The following is a 24,910-nucleotide window of genomic DNA, read 5'->3' on the forward strand; positions in this document are numbered from 1 at the left end:
ACTTAAAATTTTAAGGCAACCAGCTTCAGCAGATTTTTGAGTTTGCTCAACTTATTTTTGTGGGAGATTCTCAAATTTTTGTTGTATAAACTTAAAACGGCAAGCTGAGAAAACTAAAAATCTGCTGAAACTGGTTGCCTTAAAATTTTACAGTGTACATTTTTTTGTTTTTTATTTATTGTTTGCCCACAAAATCAAATAACATTAACATCACATCATATATTCATATTACAGAATGTACAAAACCCTAAAGATAAGTGAAAATGGATGGAAAAAACAAATTATAAATAAAATTTAAAAAAAATCACACCATTTTAGAACATTCTCCAAATATTATCATACAAAAATTAAAGGAAATTAAAAAACAGTATGTACATCACGAGAGCTCTTTTATGTGTATTCCCAAAGGGGAGACCATATCAGCCAGAATTTGTCAGATTTTTTATGTTTATCATAAGTGAGCTTTTCAAGTGGCAACCACGTAGCAATCTGTGATATCCACATTTTGAAGGATGGAGCCTGTGATGCAGACCAAAGTTACAAAATGCATTTTTCAGCTAAATATACCAGGACAATAAATAACTGTATTGCATCTTTTTTAAACAAACAGTTCACATTAAGATTCGATGAATATAAAGCTGGGGTCATATCAAAGTTTAGTTCAAGAAGATCTTTCTTCTATGTATTTTCTACCAATATGGCAAAATTGTGCCACAGTACCAAAAACAATGAATGAATGTGCCTTTATCTTTTTTTAAGATATATCCTATATTATCCTATCCTACATTTTACCATAAATTCTTATTTTCTAATTGAAATATTAGTAATACTTTGCAATAAGATCTTGATTAACATTAAAGCATAAGCGAACATGATCTAACAAGTATTTTTTTTACAGCATTAACTTTATTTTTAATACAGTATTTCAATAAAAATACAATTGTTAATATTACTACATTGCTTTCTTGTAGTTAACAAACGTTATCATATGCATTGTAATGGTTGCATCATATATGCAATCATATATTTACAAAAAAATAACTATTTTGCTAAACATGTCGGCTAAAATGTGCTTCGAAATGAAGAGAAATAAAGCATCACACAGAGAAAGGTTTACATGTTTATTTTGCAATGACAAAAATACTACGTCTTTAATATAAACAGATGCTACGATCAAGACTTAAATACAAATCGAGTTTCAAATACATTATAACCTTTGAGAAAAAAAAAAAAAATCTTAACACTGTGACTTTTCCGAGCAAACGCCAGGCAAATCTTTAAAATAAAAACTGTCATAGGTAAATCCCCTGTCCCCCCATCCCCCATTATTAACAGTGTTTCTGCATGCATCTTTCTACAAATCAATCAAACGGCTGGTGTTCTGCTTGTCTTTGACTAGAAAAATAAAGCCATCTTTATACCGGCATCAAAGCACGTTTCTTACAAAAGAATGAACTGCCTTGACAGCATCAACGTTGTTTGTTTGGGATCCAATAAGAACGAGAACAAGCAGAAGCTGCCGCGCCGTCATGATTAAACACACAAAGATTGGATGAAAAGCTGCACGATACAGTATTTAAAAGCAGAGCGCTGGCTAGCGGCCTCCAGACTTGCGTCCGGCCCAGGATCTGGAGCGCGAGCGGGAACGGGACGGCGAGCGGGAGGCGGAGCGGACGCGGGGCTCTTCCTCACGGGATCCGGTCGACGCCTGCAGCTCTTCCGCCGGTGCACTGGCCGATCTGGACCGGGAGCGAGAGCGCCGGCTCTTGGACTTGTATTTGGAGTCGCGGGACGGAGAGCGCGAGGCTGATCGGTGGCGTCTGCGGCCGTGATCACGTGACCTGTGTCTGAGCACATAACATGAGATTTACTTACTGCTGAAGTTAATGTGTTATTGTTTTAGAGCCATGAAATTTAATCTTTGAATGCAATGAACTAGGGATGCACGATATTAGATTTTTGCCGATATCCGATACCGATATACACCAATATACACCAAGTCTCTCATGTTCAGAATTTATAAATACATTTATTTGTTAGAAGTAATAAACTTTATTAAAATGAGAGCCCCTGGATCACAAAACCAGTAATTTTTTGAAATTGGGATTTATGCATCATCTGAAAGCTGAATAAATGAGCTTTCCATTGATGTATGGTTTGTTAGGATCGGACAATATTTGGGTGAGATATACAACTATTTGATTTCATTTTAAGCCTTTATCGTCCAATTCCGATAATGTTCCGATAATATTGTGCATCCCTAACTATAAACCTTTAGAAAGAGAAAAGCGCAGCCTCTTGATGTGAATGCAGTGAACTTTACCGGTCATTCTCACGACTTCTGCTCCTCCGGTGTCTGCCGTGTGACCGAGAGCTGTTCAAAAACATGCAACACATCAGCAAAGTGAAACAAACACTGGTTTAAAAAGCCATGTTTTAGGGATGGTGGGGTAAGATGTGTCAGCCACTACAAAAACAAACAAATGAAGTTCAATAAAAATGGTTTGAAATAAAAAGTTTGGTTTATAAAGTTTAAAATAAAAATGTAATGTAAATAAAATTTGTAGTTAAATAATAATAGTAAAACAAAACATTTTGAATGTTTTTTAAAATGTAAAAAAAAAAAAAAAAAAAACCTTTAATCAGGATGGTTTATGGATATGTTAAACAACATGCAAATGTAAGTTAAAATTAAGCAGTAAAACAACTGATAGTGAATTGTTTTTTTAAAAATTAAAATATATTAATATTATATTTAATATATTAGTTTGTGCAGTTCAATAAAAAAAGTTCAAAATTACGTTAAAAAATAAGTTTAATATATTTTTATTTAAAAAAACTAAATGAATTGTAAAATTAAAAATTCAAAGTGAACAAAAGTATAAATAAAAAAAACTTTAACGAGGGCGCTTAATGGATATGTTAGAGAAAATGCAAATAGGCAGCAAAATAAGAATTAACAGTGATTTTTTTATATTATTTTATATATTACAATACATAACTTAGTGCAGTGCAATAAAAATGAAGTTTTTGGGGAAAAAAATATTTTTGCATTGCTCATTATCGGTTAATGTTAATGCAACAACACATGACTTAATAGGACCTTACTGTAAAGTAGGGCTGCACGATGTATCGCATGCAACATTTAATGCGCATCCCGTCAGTAAAGCCGGTTCTGTAATCAGCGGTAAATTTCCATCACGTGTGTGATTTCACACAGAGCCGCTGTTCACTGACAAGCTGCGCTAAACCGTGTTGATAATGAACTTTTTCTGTCTGTCTGTTAGACTGATTTGAAATCAGATTCTCACTCTCTGGGGCTTCCTGATCTGCGCGCGCGGCGTTCGTACGAAGGACTGCGAGATCTGCTTCTGCCGTAACTGCGGCTGCGTGAGCGTCTGCGCCGGCCGTCGCGCTCGTAGTCATCATACCGCGAGTCGCTGCGAGGAGAGTGTTTCTCTTTGGATTTCATCTGACCAGGAGCTGCACGTGACAACACAAAAGACAAATGCATGCAATTTTGTAATATTTCATTCTTTTTTTAAATATTATATTAAAAAAAATTATATTTACATGCATTTATATTAGAGAATTCACATTTTTGCAGTTCAAAAACTTTATATTAATTTTTGGCATGCAGACAACCAGCATCATACTCTTCCTGTCTCCTTGAGCGAACTGAATCTCGATTTGGCGTCCACAGATCCACTTCCTGTCCAGGTTATGCAGCGCATCCTCCGCGTCACGAACGTCCTCGAACATGCTGATGGGGTTAAGGCTTTGCATTTTTACACACCGATGAACATTCATATGACAGAAACCGTACTCACCATCTCAATATTCACCAAAAACATTACAGATCATAAAGCAAAATACAAATAATCATCTGAATTAATTGTGATAAACGGCAACAGGGGAAGGTGTTTGATGAAATTACTCTCAAATCATGAATAAAATTCACAAAATTTCCTAAGTGTATTTAAGGGTGTTTCTTCAACTTCAGGCACTTTTGTGTGAACAAATCAAGAAAAAAATTTAAAGAATATTTTAATGGTGTCATTTCCAATCCAATGATGCAAAAAAAGATGTGAAAATATTATTTGTGTGTATTAATTTAATTTATTTTATTCATTACTATTATTTGTTTTGTGTATGTTTTATAGAAATATGGAAAATAAAATCTTAAATTATAACTTAAGATATTTTAAAAAAATACATAAATAACGTACTAAATACTAGAAGCACTAAAATAAAACACAACAAAATTAATACTAAAATTTAAATAAATTAAAAATAATAAAAATGACAGAACCACAACATTTCTTAAATTAATACAAATATTAAAACACTAACTAGAAATAAATAAAAGCCAAAATTGACATTAAACAATTTTTGTCATAAATTAATATTTTTAAAATAATATTTAAATAATGACAAAAGCATGACTAAATGACTAAAAACTAAAAATATAAAAATAAAAGCTTAAACAATTTAAAGAATTATTTACTAATTGATAAAATATTAATACTAGATGCACTAAAATTACTAAACTAAATTAATACTAAAATAAAAATGAAAAAAATTACTAACAAATATTAAACACTAAAACTACTAACAAGAAATATATAAAAGCTAAAATTGAAAAAAAAAGAATATTAAACAAATATTATTTTTATTAGGGCTGCAAAACAATTACTTGCATTAAAAATAAAAGTTTGTTTACATACTATGTGTGTGTACTGAGCATATTTATTTTGTATATATAAAAACATGTATATATTTTAAAAAATATATTTGAATGCATATATATTTTATTAACATTTTCCTTATATATGTGTGTGTGTGTGTGAGCATTTATATATACATAAATATACACAGTACACACATATAGTATGTAAACAAACTTATTTGAATGCGGTTAATCGCGATTAATCGTTTTGCAGCCGTAACTTTTATTAAAAAATATATTAAATATAAATATTTTAAAAAAGAATAATAAAAATGACAACTAAATTTCTAAAACAAAAAATATATAAATAAAAGCTTAATGACCAAATTATTGAATAATTATAAAATATTAAATCAACACTAAAATGACTAACTGGACAAATAAAAAAACAACAGAAATAAAAATGAAGGAAAGCTAAATATTAATAGTAAAAACACTAAGTTAAAATGAAGAAGTGAGAATGTGATAACGGAGTTCAGAAAGTTCCTGTAGTTAAAGAAAACCCCATAAACGTTGGACAGGAGCGAATCAAAGGGAAAGAAATGATGGATTGTAAAATTGCCTTTGATTACGTACAGAAATCATGTGCTCTGTAATGGTAGGATACAGCATTAAAACGGGTTACCTTTAACATGCTTGACCTTTGACCTTCAGCTTGACCTTTATTGTCTTTAACCGCCTCCGAGAAGGACTTGGGGATGTCTGTGCCCAATAACCTTTAGTCTTTTCCTCTTTCTTTGGTCAGAACGAGGCCTTGACTCCAATTTTGGTCCCCTTTGAATCTTCAAGCTTTAACTCTCTCTTTATTGTCTTTGTCTTGAATCTACTCTACATCGGCCCTTTTAAATATTCTTTGTAGGGAAGGTCTCCAGAACTGTATGTCTTTACATTTTCTGAGACAACAACAGAGGAAATATCGGTTAGGAGACAAACATCGGACATGTCCACGGCCAATCAAGCTTTAAAGAGACTTTACACCCAAAAATCACAATCGTTTTCGTCCGATTACAATGGAAGTGAATGGGGACTGGAGCTGAGGAGCTCTAAAAAAAAAAAACAGAAAAATGACTAAAACACCATAAAAATAAGTCTACGTGACTTGTGCGCCATATTCCAAGTCTTCTGAAGGAAATATATGGGAATAAAGTGAATAAGTCACATGGGGGAGCTTTTAACAGCTCCGGTCCCCATTCACTTCTATTACATGGAAAAGAGCAGCTTGGACATTCGGCTCAATATCTCTTTTTGGCTTCCACAAAAGGAAAAGTCAGATTTTTTGGATGAAACATCCCTTTAAAAGTTCACAATGTGTTCTTTCTTTTACACATTTGCCTACAAAGGATATTGTACGTATGCAAATCCTCTTGGTCGCCGTGAATAGAAGTCAACAGGAATGTAGACATCTACTATAGGTCCGTAACGACCAAACTCACGACGCAAATCCTCTGGCCTAAAGCACCATGAAATCACAGGACATTCATTTGTCTCTCTGAGAGCTTTTCCCAGAGTGCTTTGAGGAAAATCACGTGATGCAAGCTCTCAAATTTGCTTCTGTTGAAGCCTCAAGGCAGTGTGAAAGAAATCATGCTCGATTCACAAATTCATGAAACCCATAATCCTGAAGAGACTCGCCAATCCTTCTGATTTAGGCAACATTCATAATTCTCATTTAGTTTTAAGTTCAAGCATTAAAATTAGTAACTGGAAATAAATAAAACCTAACATTGAAATAAAAATAAATAAATGAAACGTAAATAGTAATATTTTAAAATAATAATAAAAATTAACATAAATTTAATTTAAAAGAAATAAAATAAAAGTGAAAACATGAAAATAAAACATTAATAAACAAATTACAAAAAATAAAAATAAAAATAATTATAATAATACATGAAGAAACACTAGAAGCAATATAATGTATATATATTGTTTAACTAACTGGAAATGATTAAAACCAAAGCTGAAATTAAAATAAAATAAAAAATAAAAAGCATTACAATAAAAAAAAAAAAAAAATATTGATATTTAAAAAATACTCATCATGACAAAAGCATAATAAACACACTAAAAAATAACTAAAACTAAAATATAAAAAAGCTTAATAAACAAGTGATAAAGAATAAATTATATTATAAAAATAAATGATAAAATATCAATAAATACTAGAAGCACAAAAATTACTAACTGAAATAAATAATCTAAATTTGAGTCCATAAATGAATAAAATTAAAAAGTATTAATTAAAGTATTAACTAAATATTAATTCCAAATAATTAAATACATTCCCAAAATAAATTAAACCTAAATATAATTTTATTATAAACTAAGCAGTAATATTTTAAAATACATTCTGGTATTAAAAAAAACAACAACAAATTACAAAAACACTAAAAATGACAAAAAAAAAAAAAAAAAACAAAAGGATTAATAAACAAATTATAAATTAATTTGATTATTAGGAAAATATATATAATATTTATTTTCAATTGTCATTTACATATACAAAATCCAAACCAGTTTACTTTCGTCGAAACATAATTTCTGGTATATTTGCTATACTGTAGACCTAAGTGGTAGATCTTATTAGAGATATTTTGGGAAACATATACAGGCACAAAGTTTGAGCAAACATTATAAACACAAAAAATAACCCATCAACTTTTACATGCATGAAAATCTTCAGTAGTTTCGACAAGAATCGATTAGTTGAAGCATTTCATACTAATACAGGGTTAAAGATACAGTAATCTGTGAAGATATTTGAAATCTGAGTCTGGAATGTCCCTCATTATGTATGCAGCATTGCTCATTAATATGCATGCATCTAATACAAGCTAAAATAGGAAGAAACCCAACCCTGCTTCAAATGCTGCTGCAAATATTAGACTAAAAACATAATACATATGAGATAAACATATCAATTATGCATTTATTTACCATTTAATCCATCTTAACTCCAGTAACTAGTAGGCAGTATATTACTCTAATGCAAAATAGACCAAACCCGCACACTAGCACGCTGGTTTATGAATTTAGCTTTAAATAAGCGTCGAACCATGATGCATATTAATGCACACGACAGATTTCTGAAAGTTAGTGAGATTTTAGCGACGCAAACGCGGCCGACGCAGACCGCTACACTAACTAGTATTCACTAAGCGCACTAACCTGCTGTCATCGGAGATGTTTCTGATGAATAGAGACGTGTTTGGAGGTCGCATGTATCTCGCCATGATTATAAAAAAAAATGCAGCCTTTAGCTCCTCAAACGCAAAGAGAGACACGCAGCGCGCGCAGGCCGAAGACCTCATCAACGTACCCACGTACACAGCGCGCGGGTCACGCACAGCCACGCGCATGCGCGCCATGACGTCACCGCCGAGCCGAAGATTTTTGTTTCCATATTTATTGAAGAATATAAAAATGACATATTTTGATATTTTATAAAAATGATTAAAAAAATATCTTTTTTTTTATTATTATTATTTTTTTTTTTACAGTCGATGGTTTACATACGCATGTAAAAAATTAAATATTAACTGAAATAAGCCTTTAAAGTTCTGAATGCAGAAGTTCAATAATATCAAAAAACAAAAAAGCTGTAGAATGTGTTAATATCTGTTAAATATTTTAGTTTTTTTCCTATTTTTGTTTTTAGGTTTATTTCTTTATATTTATATCTTTTGATTTTTTTTCATTCATTTAGATTTTTCTGTTTATCTTAATGAATATCTTTAAAACAAATAAACATTTATTCATGGAGAGCGTTTTAAAAATTCGTTTTAAAATTCGTGTTACTCTTATTATGAATGAATCATCACTGATATATATATATATATATTTTTTTTTTATTTTATTTTTTTTTTTTTTTACATTTTTTATTCTAATATTTTACATTTTTTAAACTTACAATTTGAAAACTTTCCATTCTACCAGAAAGGCTGGACTGATTTCTCATGACAAAAATATTTAACATGTCAGATTGGGGCAGGTTATGTGTTAATTTCATATAATTTATTAATTACAGTACATGCTGGCCTAATGGTTTGGTATATCTGTATGTTACGGTTTACATTTTTGTTCATATTGCAGCACATTTTATGGAAATGTTAGTTTGTTTGAACGAATAATGCAATGTACCAAATCACAACAAACACACATCAGTATGATAAATCAGAGCTTTATTTAAATAGCCAGTGGTGATCAAACTCTTCACAACTTCTTGCTCCTCCTGACCATAGTGGTTCCTTTTACTGTCAGGGTCTAGAAAAAGAAAACGGCAAATGTTCATATTTTACAGATCTAGACATTTCTGAGCTCTGATGAGCAACATCAGCACAAACCTCAACCATCTCTCCTCCCTTGATCTCCTGGATGTGAGAGAACTGATCAGTCTGACAGACCATCTTCCCTCCCTCCAGCTTGACAATGCACTGAAACACAAGAGAATATAAGCATAATCCGGCAGAAAATATTATTCATAATATATTTTGCATGTAATTTATTCATAATTATGCATATTCATATATTCACATATTATTTATAATTTTATTTGCATGTAATATTATAAAATATTTTTAAAAATGTATATAAAAATTATAAAGATGATCCAATTATATGTAAGATTTTTTTTTTTAATTAAGAAAAACTCTCAATCTCTTGTGGAACTGAGCTTCTGTACTCGATATCAACTCTTCTTGAACAGTTCAACATCATAAAAAGATGTAAACATATTCTACCTTGAGCTTCTTGCCGTCCATGGTGGTGATTTCAGCTTCCTTGCCAATGGTGAAGGAGTTTGTGACGGTTTTTCCAGGGGTTTTGGATGTGATGGTGAAGTCGTTGCCTTTTTGTTGTATTTCAATCACTGGTTTAACATCTTTGGCCATTTTAATGACATCTTCTGGCAGAGCTGAAAGGAACAGAAGCACAAAGACAGTGAGTGAGTGAGTGACAGGGAATTCAAATGAATTCAAATGTCTCACAGTTTATTTCCCAAAAGCATTGCATGCATAAAAATATCTGATGCTTTGGGAAATGCAACCCTGATGTTTGACAGAAACTCACAGATGGCTCTCAGAAACTCCTCGTAGTTCTCCTGCACATAAACCTGCCACGTTCCGCTGAAGGCCATGTCTGCTGCTGATCTGACGGCTGGCAAGAGCTCAACACAATGTGAGGAGACGTTCATCCCAGACCAGTACTTATACTCATTATGAGTTTAATCATTCACGTTCTGGCAGTTTTCCCTGCTGTTTGAACAACCCAGAGTTCGCTAACATCATCTGGGGTCGTGCGTCTCTGAATGTGGCAGCAGCTGATTAGGGCATACAATCTTTTCTTTTAAAAAGAGCATTTGTCTTGCATCCGTTCGTCTTAAATAGATTTAGAAATCTGTGAAGTTCATGCATTAAATTGATCAAAAGATTTCTATTTCAAATATATGCATCAAAGAGTCTTTCAAAAATACATTTATTCCACAATTTATTATAATATTCCACAAAAATACGAAGCAGCACAACTGTTTTCAACATTGATAATAATCAGAAATGCTTCTTGAGCAGCAGATCAGCATATTAGAATGATTTCTGAAGATCACGTGACACTGAAGACTGCAGTAATGATGCTGAAAATACAGCTGCGCATCACAGAAATAAATTACAGTTTAACACATATTCACATAGACAACTGTTATTTTAAATGGCAAAAATATTTAACAATTTTTACTGTATGTTTGATCAAATAAATGCAACCTTGGTGAGCAGAAGAGACGGCTCTCAAAAACATACAAATATCTTACTGGATGAAATCTGCAGGTTTTTCCTGCACTGATTCTGTGAGATGAATTCAAACACGTTTAATGTTGCTGAAAGCACAACACTAAATTAATAGTTGAATGCATAATCAGATTAACCAAACTGTTTCATGAATTTATAAATGAACATACAAGGGATGGATGATAGGGTTTGTGAGCATGTTTGAGATTCCAGACGCTCTAAAAAAGGAATGAACTGCACTAAATGAACTACTAAAAAAAATAAATAAATAAAAAATACATATATATATATATATAAAATAATGCCTTAAGATTTTTAATCTGACAATGCTCAAATGACGCTCAACACTTCAAAGTTAAAAGAGTAGATGCACTGTGTTATCAACAAAAACAAACATGACAACACCAGCGCAAATAATGCACGAGACACAATTTGCACAATATATTCATGTTGCATGCAGAGTTTAGCATTCTACATTCTGGGAGTGATGTGGTACAGAAAACGAACAAAAAAAATAAATATGGCACTTAACATCAAAAAGGTTGCCAAATCCTGGTCTGGATCCTTTTCTCGCTATATTTTGCAAAAGAAACCCGTTGAAATACTATCCTGTTTAAACACATGAGGGGTGAATGACCCTACGTGGACTGTGGAGTTTGCTTTCTATGTGTTCAAAAGAATCACCCTCGGGTTGCATAATGATATTTGAAACGGGCCTCGATCTCTCTGTTATGAAATATCAGCAGATAAAACACCCATCCATCCATGTACAAGCATAAAAATCGATCGCGACCCTATTATAATGCAGCTGGAAAGTGTGTTCACAGTCTATTTAATCAGAGTTCGCTGCACACTTGCATTCCCTGATGCTCAAATTGAGCTAAAATGGAAAAAAAGAGAGTGGAAACGGTTTCATTTGTACTTTATTCTGTAAGTGGCACAAGATAAATCAGAGGAAACAAACCACTAATCAAATCAACTCAGGCTTCAGGCTTTCATTGCCTTCTAAAGCACCAATGAAGGAATTGCTCACCCAAAAATGAAAATTTGCTACAAATGTACTCACCCTCAGGTCATCGGAGATGAAAAAGAGTTTGTTTCTTCATCAGATTTGGAGAAATGTGTCATTGCATCAGTGTCTCAGCAATGGATGCTCTGCAGTGAATGGGTGCCGTCAGAATGAGAGTCCAAACAGCTGATAAAACATCCACACCACTCCAGTCCATCAGTTAACATCTTGAGCTGAAACAAATCCATCATTTAGACATTTTTAACTAAAATATGAGTCCATAATAATGCTTCCTCCAGCGAAAAAGTGGTCTAGTCTGAATCAGGAGAGAAATCTGCACAGATCAAGCAGCGTTTACAAACCAAAGCAGCTCTAAACAAATATGTGGCTGGATTTTGATGCAAGAGACAACAAGAGATGGACTTTTTCACTGGAGGAAGCGTTATTATGAACTCATATCTTAGTTAAAAATGTCTAAATGATGGATTTGTTCCAGCTTTTGTCTTCTCTGATGGACTGGAGTGGTGTGGATGTTTTTATCAGCTGTTTAGACTCTCATTCTGACGGCACCCATTCACTGCAGAGCATCCATTGCTGAGACACTGACGCAATGCTACATTTCTCCGAATCTGATGAAGAAACAAACTCATCTTCATCTCCGCTGCCCTGAGGGTGAGGACAGTTTTATGTTGGACACTATCATACAGGCTCCAAAATGAACACACACCATGTAAATGAGGTCAAACCATTGTTGACTTTAATAAAAATAGATTCACCCATCGTTGATGTGGCACAATATAACTTTACTCTATCACTGTGGCGCTTACAGTTACATTTGCACTGCATCTGCTCGAGGCTTTTCACCACGTTTATACACACTGACGGTCACGAGGACCGTCTGCGATCCGTGTTTATTACGCACGAAGATGCTGTAGTTCCCCGAGTCCTCCATGGTCACGTGGTTTATAGTGAGAGTGGAGGATTTATTCTCGTTTTTAATGTTATACTGGCCGGTGGAGGTGACTTCTCTGTCGTTCTTCAGCCAGAACATTTCCGGCACAGGATCGCCGTCAGCAAAACACGTCAGACAGAGAGACTAAAGAGAAGGAGAATAGTTCAGAGCCTGGTTCTGATGTGAGCTGAATGAGACACAGCAGTGATGGATGGACGTACCTTATTCTCCATTATTGCCACCACATCAGGAAGACCCTTCGTGACTCGGGCTCGATCTGTCAGATGGACGTTATGATGAAGTGTGTCATCTACATTAAGCAATTGCTTCATCAAAACACGATTAGAAGAGTGACAAACAAACACTTACTTTTCTCAGCAAACTCAACTTGCCTGTGAATGAGTAAAAAATACCATTATATAGAGAATGAGCTTACAAACTTTCACGAGTTTCTAACCTTTCAATAAATCTAAAGAAAAAGATATAATAGTTCATTTATACACACACATAAACTCCCACACAATTATATATATATTTCACGTTTAATAATTAATTTTTATAATACTGTATTTTATATCAATTTTTTTTGTTGTTGATTATTTTGTACAATTATATATAATTTACTGCTCAAATTCTTTTAAAACTGCAAAAAATGTGCATGAAGTGTTTTGCAATGTTATTTTATTTTAATTCATTTTTGTAAATAAGTTGTAAAATATAATAATTATATATATATATATATATATATATAAAACACAATCACATATATTTTAATATAGTAATTATACTATATAATTCGTTTTAAATATAATATCTATTATTTTATACAATTACTTTACTATTATTTTATTAAAAAGCAAAAACATGCATAAAGTGCTTTGCAATGTCATTTTATTTTAAATTAATTTTTGTAAATAAGTGGTTAATAAATTTTATTTTAATTATATTTTATTTAATTTTGTTTAATGAATGAATACACACACATGTTTGATTATTATTATTTTAAATACAATTTTATTATATATTTATAAATAATTTATTACATAATTTATTTCATACATATTATTTTATACAATTATATATACTACATAAAATGTGCCGTTTATATTATTTTAATATAGCAAAAACAAACATAGTGTGTGTATTTTATTTTCAATTAATGTTTAGTAATTAATAATGTATAGTAATTATAGCTGGGACACTATATTTAATACCCTAGATTTATTATTAGTAATAGTTATTTATTTACATAGAAATATATATATATATATATTGTATATCACACTGTTCACAGCCATCTCTACTCATTTCTATAGAATGTTTTGTAAAGCTTGTGTTAGCAACAGTAACCAAAGAGGTTGGAGTTTAGCAGGTCAAAGGTCAAATTCAGCTGCAGAATATTCAATCTTGACTTACTTCAGTCTCTGGTGTTCCAGCAAAGCATCTGCGAACGCTGCGGAGAAGAAAGAGACGTGTTAGTGTTGAGGTGATTGACTCTCCGGCTCGAGTCGCATGTTTTGCGCCGCTCTACCTTGTCCAGACAGATCCAGAAAGCGCTTGTGTGTTTCCTGGCCGTCGAACATCTCCAGGGTGTACTTCCCTTTATCGTTTTCTGTGGGGCTGAATATCTCAATCCAAACCTTCTGCATGCTGCTGCCCGGCTTCGTCCGCTCCTCCAGGTCAATTCTCTTGTCTCTGTCACAGCCAGAAAATAAAACATATAATAACTGAACCAGTGTTGCTTTAGTAAAGTATCATTGAGATATTATTATACTGTAGCTTTTATTAATATTTTTGAATTTGGTTTTATTTTTATGTTTTCCGTTTCATTTGAATTTTAGATTGTTATGCATTCTTGTCATATTAATTTATTTTAGTTTTTATAAATTTTTATTACAATTTCAATTTGAGTTATTTTAGTACATGAAGTTAAACTAAATTAAAATGAGAAATGTTGCCTTGAAACTATCTGAAATAATATTATATAAATTATATATAAATATTTATATATAAATATATAAATTATATTTATTGTATTAAATATTAATTAAATTATTTGGCTTCGTTTCTACTATTTAAACATTTGGTAATAAAATCATTAAGTGAAATCAGAGAGCAATAAATATAAATAACAAACGTGGTAAAAAGTTTGAATAATATATACACACACACACACACACACACACACACACACACACACACACACAATTGTTACATAATAACATTTTATATATATAATAATACATATCACTCACACACACACACACGCACACATAATTATTATATGTGACCCTGGACCACAAAACCAGTCTTAAGTCGCTGGGGTATATTTGTAGCAATAGCCAACAATACATTGTATGGGTCAAAATTATAGATTCTTCTTTTATGCCAAAAATCATTAGGATATTAAGTAAAGATCATGTTCCATGAAGATATTTAGTAAATTTCTTACCGTAAATGTATCAAAACTTCATTTTTGATTAGTAATATGCATTGCTAAGAACTACATTTGAACAACTTTAAAGGTGATTTTCTCAATATTTAGATTTTTTGCACCCTCAGATTCCAGATTTTCAAATAGTTGTATCTCAGCCAAATATTGTCCGATCCTAACAAACCATACATCAATGGAAAGCTTATTTATTCAGCTTTCAGATGATGCATAAATCTAAATTTTGAAAAATTTACACTTAAGACTGGTTTTGTCGTCAGGGTCACATATAATAATAATTTATATATAATAATACATATCTCACACACACACACACACACATATATATATATATAACTGTTATATAATAACATTTTATATATAATAATACATATCACTCACACACACACACACACATAATTATTATATGTGACCCTGGACCACAAAACCAGTCTTAAGTCGCTGGGGTATATTTGTAGCAATAGCCAACAATACATTGTATGGGTCAAAATTATAGATTCTTCTTTTATGCCAAAAATCATTAGGATATTAAGTAAAGATCATGTTCCATGAAGATATTTAGTAAATTTCTTACCGTAAATGTATCAAAACTTCATTTTTGATTAGTAATATGCATTGCTAAGAACTACATTTGAACAACTTTAAAGGTGATTTTCTCAATATTTAGATTTTTTGCACCCTCAGATTCCAGATTTTCAAATAGTTGTATCTCAGCCAAATATTGTCCGATCCTAACAAACCATACATCAATGGAAAGCTTATTTATTCAGCTTTCAGATGATGCATAAATCTAAATTTTGAAAAATTTACACTTAAGACTGGTTTTGTCGTCCAGGGTCACATATAATAATAATTTATATATAATAATACATATCTCACACACACACACACATACATATATATATAACTGTTATATAATAACATTTTATATATATAATAATACATATCACTCACACACACACACACACACACACACACACACACACACACACACACACACACGTATATATATATATACACCCACCCACACACACACACACACATTATATATAAAATAAAATATTATATTATATAATTTATAACTTTTGGCTTAAATCACTGTTCTGAAAACTCACTTGAAGTACCAGCTGGTCTTGATGTAGCTCAGGTAGTATTTGAGGGAGCAGTAGAGCTTGAAGCCCTGCGCAGTGCACTGGACACACACCGGACCGGCAGAGAGCGCTGCACAACACAAACACACACACATCACTGAACCTGACCTCAAATCAACCTGAGAGAGAGAGAGAGAGAGAGTCTGGAGGTGCCATGACAGAAACCTACCGCACTGTTTACCGAGCTGCTGCACGAGACGCTCAAACTCTGAGAGAAAGAACAACAAAACATCATATTAAACATATCAAACATCTTCATATAGAAGCATTCTTCTACTTCAGAAATGTTTGTTCATTACAGTGATTTTACTAAAGAAACGGAGTGAACCTAAAACCCTTTAACTGCGAGAAAATCATCACTTAAAAATATATCACTGACAATAAAATGGCAGCAAGATGAGATACAAACAAAGACATCAAAGTTCAGTAAATGTATAAATGTCTGCTACTACTAAAATCACACAGCAATTTAATTAGTCTTATTAAACTAATTTAATATTTAATAATTTATTTATATAATTATATAGACTGCAATATACTGTATATATACATATATACAGTATAAAACTTTATATATATCAAATATAACACCATTTATTTACAAAATTGCTTTGAAAATAAAACGACATTGCAAAATGTACTACTGTACTAACGCAAAAACTACTATATACGTATACAATACCAAAATAAGTCAAGTTTATAATTTTATAAACTAATCTAATAATATTTGTTATGCACCTCAATACATACATAAAACATACATAAAACAAATAAAATATACAGCATGCAAAAATTAAAATACTGAGAAAATCTCCTTTAAAGTTGTCCAAATGAAGTCCTTAGCAATGCATATTACTAATCAAAACTGAAGTTTTAATATATTTACGGTAGGAAATTTATAAAATATCTTCATGGAACATGATCTTTATTTAATATCCTAATGATTTTTGGCATAAAAGAAGACAATGTATTTTTGGCTATTGCTACAAATATACCCCAGCGACTGAAGACTGTTTTTGGTCCAGGGTCACATATATTGTCATAATATTACTGTATATATATATATTTGTTACTATAAGCTATTATTTTAGGCAATGATCTAACTATATATTTTTATGTATATTATACAGTAATGGCAGTAATGAGTCATGTTCTCACCATCATCTATCAGCTGCAGGACGCTCTCGTCCTCTCCTCTGCTGTCGCTCACTACGGCTCTGTACACACCCAGCTCCTTCCTCGTCACCTGAGCAATTATGACAAATAACACGGGTCAGAGTGATTCCAGACACAATTACGCCCTAATAGCCCTTTAATCACCCGGCGCCCGGACGATTAGTGCACGGATTTCTCCTCTATCAGGCAATTAGACACCGTGTTACGGGTTCAGTACGGGTTACGATTTATCGACAGCATTTGTGGCAGAATGTATAAAAAAATTATTTCAACTCGTCCCTGCTCTTATTTGAGTAAAATGTTAACGTCAAAGAAAATCCAGGAAATACAGAGTAAAAATCAGTTTATTTTGGAGATTAATGCTAAATCACCTTTATAACATTATATAATTATTGCAGATATTTCACCATGAACTGCATGTATCTGGTGTTGTTGCACATAATAATATGTGAAAGTTACCGTGTTTACTAGCACTGCATGGTCATTTACAAGTCTATCACACTAGTCTCGTTTCAGGGTTATTATTGTTTAGGAAAAACCTTTTTAATTCAATATGATACCAATACTTTTTTTTTTACTTTGGATACTGATAGGATACCGATACTGATTATTTATTTTAAATGATTATGTGATTTTCAACCTAAATTAAACAAAAGAACTGAAAACATTTTGAAAATGATGCAGAAACCCACGTTTTGTATTAATATAATTTTAATATTTTTTTTAAAGGAAGTGATGCTAAATAAGTAGCTTGTGAGCATATCTATAACTATCGATAATGAAATAAAAAGCATAAAAAATAAACATTATTTAAAATAAATAAATATTAATTGAAATAAATATAAAAAAGTAACTTATTTTATTTCAGCTAGTTGCCAAAGGCAGCATTTCTCATTTCACACACACACACACACACACACACACACACACACACACACACACACACACACTTTTATATATTTAAATGAACATTTTTAAATTTAAATTTTAATGACCAAATAAGTAGCTTGTGAGTATCGATACATCAATGCTGTTATCGTTAACAAAAAGCAAAACCATAAAACATTTCCATTACTTAAAATAAATAAACATTAACTGAAATAAATGCTTATACATTTCAAATTTTCGATTAGATTAAGTTGAAGTACTGAAATAACTAAAAACTATATATTCAAAAAAAAAAAAAACTATTAAAAAACTAAAAAGAAAATGAAATCAGAAAATATAAAAATAAAAACCAATTCAAAATATTAATACAAATTATAATTCTATAATCAATGATATATTAAACTCATACTGTCTCAATATTAACAAGTATAATGTTTAAGTCTTGTGAACTTGTTTATTTTTTGTAAATGCAAACTAAGCGACAATGAACTTGTCCTGAACCCTTAAGATTTTTGATTTTCCAGTTATTTTCTCTGATCTCTCTTATGTTATGTGCTGTATGTGTCTGTACCTGCGGGACGGTGAAGGTGCTGACGCCCGAGGGCTCGGACACCGCCTGAGGAAGCTCCACTCCGTCCTTAAACCACTTCACACACGTGTCTTTGCTCACGTTAGTGACCTGCAGCCGTAGACACACGGGTTCTCATCGTGTTTAAATGGCGATACGCTGTCATTAGCGAATAAACATCATTACCTTGCACTTCATAATCATTTCACAATCTGAAGTCACTGTCCATGACAAAAACTCCTCGAAATGAGGACCTTAGAAATCAAAACACAGAGAGAAATATCTGATTCATTCATTCGCTTCGATACGGGTTCAGTTTGATATGCTGTTCTCCATCTAAAACTACTTTAAATAAGATTTGAATCCATTTCATCACAACCTATATTTATTTTAACATCATCACCCGACTCACCCGACTTTCTCTTCCAGTTGCGTCTGTTGGCCTCAGATTTGGCCAGTGTGTCCTGAAACTCTGACAAATAGAAAAATAAAGATTAAATCTGGAAAAACATTAAATATGACTGTCGCCATATATCGGAAAAACTGACTTCGACTTTGAGTTTTGCTGCATCTTTAAATGGGTGATTGAAAAATGAAAAGCGGCTTTATAACAAAATGTAATGTAAAATGAAACTTTATAAAATAAAAATGTAATAACTTCCACTAATAATAAAAATTACACTGAAAAAAGACTATATACCATAATTTTTGATTTTATAATTTATAATTATAATTTAATAACTATTGATTTGTAATAGAATTTCAAATTTAATTTCTTATGCATCTATCTATCTATCTATCTATCTATCTATCTATCTATCTATCTATCTATCTATCTGTCTATCTGTCTATCTATCTATCTGTCTATCTATCATTTTAAAAAAAAAAAATTAAAAGTTGCATGCATCATAAAGATGATGCATCATTAAATGACTAATTGAAAAATTAACAATGACTTTATAATAAAGTACAACGTAAAATGAAACTTTATCAAATAAAATTGATAATTTTATGAATGCAAAAAAAAGCATTTTTGAATGCTTTGCTCATGATATCTAATAAAAGTAGTTTCAGATCATGGTCTTATTCTGCAGATTCTTATTAGAAACTCAACCCCACAAAACTCAATTGCTGTCAATTGTAAAATGTTTGGTGTGGGGAATAACAATTATTTATTATAAACAAACTTAAAAATAATATGTTCTTAGGAAAAAGTGCAAACTACAGCTTTCTTAACAGAGAAAAACCTTTAAATTATTATTATTTTTCACAAAATTACATTTATTAAAAATATATTTTTATTATTTTAATATTATTAAGAGAAACCTGGGTCTCCTAAATAATAATAAATAAAAAAATCTGAAAAATTTAATGCTAGCCCCAAAACTCTTAAAAAGTAAGGAAAAATAAGTAAGGATACATAATAAAAGTTTCTAAAAAGTAAAAATACATTTCTAAAAAATAAAAAGGTATATGTAGATGCAAGGGTTAAGATTTTTTTATGTTTTTAATGAAGTCACCAAGGCTGCAATTATTTGATCAAAAAGAAACTAAAATTGTGAAATATTATTAGAATTTAAAATAACAGTATTCTGTGTGAATATATGTTAAAATGCTGTATTTTCAGCATCATTACTGCAGTCTTCAGTGTCACATGATCTTCAGAAATCATTCTAATATGCTGATTTGCTGCTCAAGAAACATTTCTGATTACATGTTGAAAACAAATGTGCTGATGAATATTATTTTCCAATGTACACTATATTTGCATCCTTTATTATTGGTCTAATCAATTGACATTTTCCCTGAAGAGCAGCTCTGGTGTCTAATGTTATAATGTGACGTAGTAAACATACTCTTATCCACAAACACCAGCGTGAACTGGTTCTTGGCCCGGCCGTCTTTGAGCTGCGCGGTGTACGAGCCCTCGTCGTCTCTTGATATCTGATCAAACAGGATCTCCACCAGACCGTGTGCCTTGTCAAAGTTAATCTTATGGGTCTGCAGGACACACACATCCACACAGAAATCATTGAGCAAGTAATACTAAAGGAATATACACTTTATTAATGTCAGAATCTAATCAGACAGTCACCGGAGTGCTGGAGATCTCTCTGTCGTTGAGGATGAGCCGAAGCACCGCGGCGCTGCTGAGAGCTTCTGTCTGCAGCCACAGACGCACACTTCCCTGCTCAGAGACATCCACCTGCCAGCCTTCAGACCTCAGAGCGATCACTGCACAAGAGGTTCATAAGAGATCACGTCACGGCCAATAACAAAATTCAAAACACAACTGTGACTTTTTATCTCACGATTATGACTTTATATATTGCATTTCACAGAAAAAAGTCAAAATTAAGAGAAAACGTCCTTTAATCCATGGCTGAAAAAAAAAAAAAAAATCTGAACTGCAAGATGCAAACTCAGAAGATTCAGAAAAAAAAAATAAAATAAAAAAAATAAAAAAATCACAAGATATAAAGTTCAGAATTCTGAGAAAAATAAATAAATCAAAATTGCAAGATATAAACTCAAAAAGTGCAAATGTGACTTTATAGTTCACAAGCCTGAGGAAAAGGAATCTGAATTGTGACATGTAAAGTTGTAATTACAAGCTTTTAACTTGCAGCAGTGAGAGAAAAAAATCTGAATTATCATTAAAAAAAAAAAAATGTTATTCTGTGGTGGAAAAAACAATTGTACACTGAGAATTCAGAGAAGAAAAGTCAGAACTGTGAGATGTCCTTTTTAATATTATTATTCTGTGGCAGAAATAAGCTATTTCTTTAAATACTATACTGTTCAAAAGTTTGGGGTCAGTAAGATTTTTTTGATCTTTGGAAATGAATGTGTTTATTCAGTAAGGATGCATTAAACTGATCAGACGTGACAGAAAACACATTTATAATGTTTTTCAAATAAATTCTGTTCTTTTGAACTTTCTATTCATTAAAGAATCCTGAAAAATAAAATATACCACTGTTTCCACAAAAATATTGTGCAGCACAACTGTTTTCAACATTGATAATAATCAGAAATGTTTCTTGAGCAGCAAATCAGCATATTAGAATGATTTCTGAAGTGACACTGAAGACTGCAGTAATGATGCTGAAAATACAGAATATATTTTTACAATATATTCACATAAAAAACAAGCTATTTTAAATTGTAAAAACGTTTCAGAATTTTACTGTTTTTTTTTGTTTTGTTTTTTACACAGTTTTTGATCATGGTGAGCAGAAGGGACTTCAATCTTCAATCTGAAGGATTCCAAACTTTTGAACACTAGTGCATCTCAGATTCTCTGAACAGCGTATCTGCTTCACTTACGTGGGTTTCTGACATGCCAGCTGAGTTCTGTCAGCCTCTCCAGGTCTGAGAAAGAAAACAGCACAATTGCAAAGTCATATTCAAAGTCTGTAAAGATTTAAAGTTCATCTTGCTGTATTTGAAGTTATGTTTGTCATGCAGTTTATAGTTTCTGACACAAACAGTCCATGTTCCGTCACACTTGGTGCAGGGTGGAAATACACAGATCGTGTACAACATGGTTAAGGGCAAAGGAGCTTGGCAAAACATTCATCAATGGCTGAATGATGATAAAATACCGGGGATGCGCTAAGAAAAGACAAGTTTTCATGCTGAACAGATGCACAAGGTCTCATGCCGCTGTGTTCAGGTAATGCATTATACACAGATGAAATGAATGTCTACCCTCCGCAGTGAAGGTGAAACTAGAGGAGACGTCAGGGTTTCCGCTCAGCTCCACCGTGTAAAGACCCAAATCCTGCTCCGAGGCGTCCGTGAAGGTAAGAATTGACCTGGGATGAACATTTGGACAGGTTTATAGAGTATTTAAAGGGACAGTTCATCCAAAACAAACCTCATCATTTACTCAAACCCAAAACTCTTTGAATTGATTACTATTGTGGAAAAAAAAGGTTCATTTCAAAGTGCCTATTTACCTACACAAATCAATGAATCAATCAATAAAATAAATACATTTTAATAGTTCACTCACACAAAAATGTATGTGTTTTTTTTGGTGAGTGAACTATCACTTTAAGAAGGTTTAAGGTGCCTACACTGAAAAAAAAAAAAAAAAGTGGGAGATTCTCAAATTTTTGTGGTATAAACTTAAAACGACAAGTTGAGAAAACTTAAAATTTTAAGTTGGCTCAACTTTTTTTTTTTATAGTGTATTTACAATTTAAAAATTATATATGAATTAAAATAATTTATTTGACCATCATTTGATGAATTACTGCTGCTATAATCACTACAAAAGGTAAACAAACAGTGCTTTTAAATTAAATTTAGTTTACTGCCTGCTTCCCAACTTGTCAATAAGATGCTTTTTTTTCTTACATGAACTTAATATATACCGTTTTTAAATTTATACACAATAAGTTAATATTGTAATATTACAGCATTGTTTTTTTAGTACTTCTTTGCATTGCTTCATGGAAATAACATTTAAATGTTTTTAATATTTATCTGTTATTATATTTATACTCAATAAGTTAATAGTTCAATATTGTAGCACCGGTTTTCGATTACTTAATTGCAATGCATCACGGAAATAAAATACTTAAATATTTTAATAAACTTAATATATATTGTTTTTATATTTATACTCAATAAGCTAATAGTTTAATATTGTTGCATTGAATTTCGATTACTTCTTAGCAATGCTTCACGGAAATAAAATACTTAAATATTTGAATTAAGTTAATATGCACTGTTTTAAACTTAAGTTAATATTGTAATGTTATAGCATTGGTTTTTGATTACATAATTGCAATGCTTCATGAAGATATTTCAATAATTTGAATTAACTTGTACTCTAATAGTTTAATATTGTAGCTTTGTTTTTATTTACTTCATTGCAATGCTTCATGGAAATTCATATTTTAATGAACTTGATATATACTGTTTTTATGTTTTATTTAAGATAATAGTTTAACACTGTCACATTGATTTTTTGATTACTATATTGCAATGCATCATGAGGCGAGTATATCATTTCCTCATAATTTAAGTGTTTTTATTTTCAAGTACTTTTTTGCTTTAAATCAAAGTTTCAGACTCTTCACTGAGAAACTGTTGGAAATCCCTTTGGAGAAAATAAATGAGAAATACCGATCCAGAGCCAAAGCTCACAGACCTGTTGTCTTTGTTCTCCAGTCGGGCTCGTCCGGCATCAATCGCTTTCCCGTAGTTCTTACTCCACTTAAAGACGTCTTTATCAGTGCTGTCAGGAGCTTCAAAGCTGAGAAAGATGAAGCCGTCATTATCGACTCCGATCGCAATCTCTTTGGTTCCTGGTGGCAAACGCAGGATAAAGTTAAAAGCGATTCGCTGTGAAATGAGCGTGAAATGGTTATGCAGATTTCCAGGCAGCTGACCTGCTTTAGTCTGTGCCTCCACCGGCTCTGACGCCACCGAAGACATGCCGACTCCAGCCGCGTTAACGGCAGACACACGGAGACGGTACGTCTGACCCGCCTGCAGACCTGGAACCTGATCAACAATCATCCAGAAACAGGTCACGTCTCTTTCAAAGCTCTGGTGGGACTGCAGACACTGCAGGTTTGTCATGTTTGAGATTTAAGTCTTATTTTCAGCCCAGCAGGAAGAAAACATCCAAAATACACATTTAAGTGTTTATTTTATTACACTTTGGCCCGGTTTCACAGACAGGGCTTAGACTAAGCCAGGATTAGGCCATAGTTCAATTAGGACATTTAAGTCATTTTTATGAACGTGCCTTAGAAAAAAACATCACTGGCGTGCATCTTGAGACAAAACAAAATCACTGACATGTTTAAGATCAATAAGTGCAAGTTTCTTTCAATTAAAACAGCTCAGATTTACATTTTAGTCTAAGCCTTGTCTGTGAAATCTATTTGCATCTGTAGAATTAAATTACAATCCGTATCTTTAAAGGCTGTTTTCTCAAAAAGAGCCAGACGTCTGCACTTCAGCAGCACTTATACTGTAAAAAATGTAATAAAAGATTACTGTATTTTTTTTACAAGAAAATATCATTTTAGTCTTTCTACTACAAAATTTCACTTTAATTTAATGTGTCGCTTCTTTGTAATTAATTGTGTCATTTATTAGCAATTTTTAATTAAAAATTATTTCTACACCTTTTCATTGTACATACACCAAAATTTTACTCTTATCTATATTTTGAAGATTT

At 31.9% G+C, this 24,910-nt stretch overlaps 3 protein-coding genes across 3 annotated transcripts in view; all 3 read right to left on the reverse strand.

The window, feature by feature from the left end:
• Positions 1-1,136: 1,136 nt before the first annotated feature.
• On the reverse strand, positions 1,137-8,075 carry srsf10a (serine and arginine rich splicing factor 10a). Its single transcript, XM_058748051.1, has 6 exons — positions 7,898-8,075; positions 6,075-6,179; positions 3,657-3,760; positions 3,312-3,483; positions 2,324-2,374; positions 1,137-1,847 (listed from the first exon to the last, which is right to left on the reverse strand). Exons 1-6 carry the CDS (start codon positions 8,038-8,040, stop codon positions 1,595-1,597), a joined length of 828 nt encoding a protein of 275 aa, XP_058604034.1. The 5' UTR covers positions 8,041-8,075; the 3' UTR covers positions 1,137-1,594.
• Positions 8,076-8,893: 818 nt separating this feature from the next.
• On the reverse strand, positions 8,894-9,930 carry fabp10a (fatty acid binding protein 10a, liver basic). The gene is made up of 4 exons (XM_058747304.1): positions 9,797-9,930; positions 9,469-9,641; positions 9,073-9,162; positions 8,894-8,992 (listed from the first exon to the last, which is right to left on the reverse strand). The coding sequence occupies exons 1-4, from the start codon at positions 9,918-9,920 to the stop codon at positions 8,942-8,944; spliced, it is 438 nt and encodes a 145-aa protein (XP_058603287.1). The 5' UTR covers positions 9,921-9,930; the 3' UTR covers positions 8,894-8,941.
• Positions 9,931-12,142: 2,212 nt separating this feature from the next.
• Positions 12,143-24,910, reverse strand: part of myom3 (myomesin 3) — a 58,495-nt gene continuing 45,727 nt past the window's right edge. Inside the window, exons 20-36 of the mRNA XM_058745664.1 lie at positions 24,111-24,225; positions 23,870-24,026; positions 22,417-22,523; positions 22,033-22,077; positions 20,798-20,937; positions 20,559-20,703; positions 19,115-19,174; positions 18,889-18,956; positions 18,706-18,813; positions 17,229-17,316; positions 16,240-16,278; positions 16,035-16,140; positions 13,999-14,162; positions 13,884-13,920; positions 12,837-12,859; positions 12,689-12,744; positions 12,143-12,611 (exon numbers count right to left, since the gene is read on the reverse strand). Of these exons, the coding sequence (XP_058601647.1) occupies positions 12,345-12,611; positions 12,689-12,744; positions 12,837-12,859; positions 13,884-13,920; positions 13,999-14,162; positions 16,035-16,140; positions 16,240-16,278; positions 17,229-17,316; positions 18,706-18,813; positions 18,889-18,956; positions 19,115-19,174; positions 20,559-20,703; positions 20,798-20,937; positions 22,033-22,077; positions 22,417-22,523; positions 23,870-24,026; positions 24,111-24,225 (1,725 nt within the window). The 3' untranslated portion in view covers positions 12,143-12,344. The remainder of the gene's footprint in view (positions 12,612-12,688; positions 12,745-12,836; positions 12,860-13,883; positions 13,921-13,998; positions 14,163-16,034; positions 16,141-16,239; positions 16,279-17,228; positions 17,317-18,705; positions 18,814-18,888; positions 18,957-19,114; positions 19,175-20,558; positions 20,704-20,797; positions 20,938-22,032; positions 22,078-22,416; positions 22,524-23,869; positions 24,027-24,110; positions 24,226-24,910) is intronic.

This window comes from Onychostoma macrolepis, chromosome 16 (genome assembly GCF_012432095.1).
Source record: "Onychostoma macrolepis isolate SWU-2019 chromosome 16, ASM1243209v1, whole genome shotgun sequence".
Lineage (NCBI taxonomy): Eukaryota > Metazoa > Chordata > Actinopteri > Cypriniformes > Cyprinidae > Onychostoma > Onychostoma macrolepis.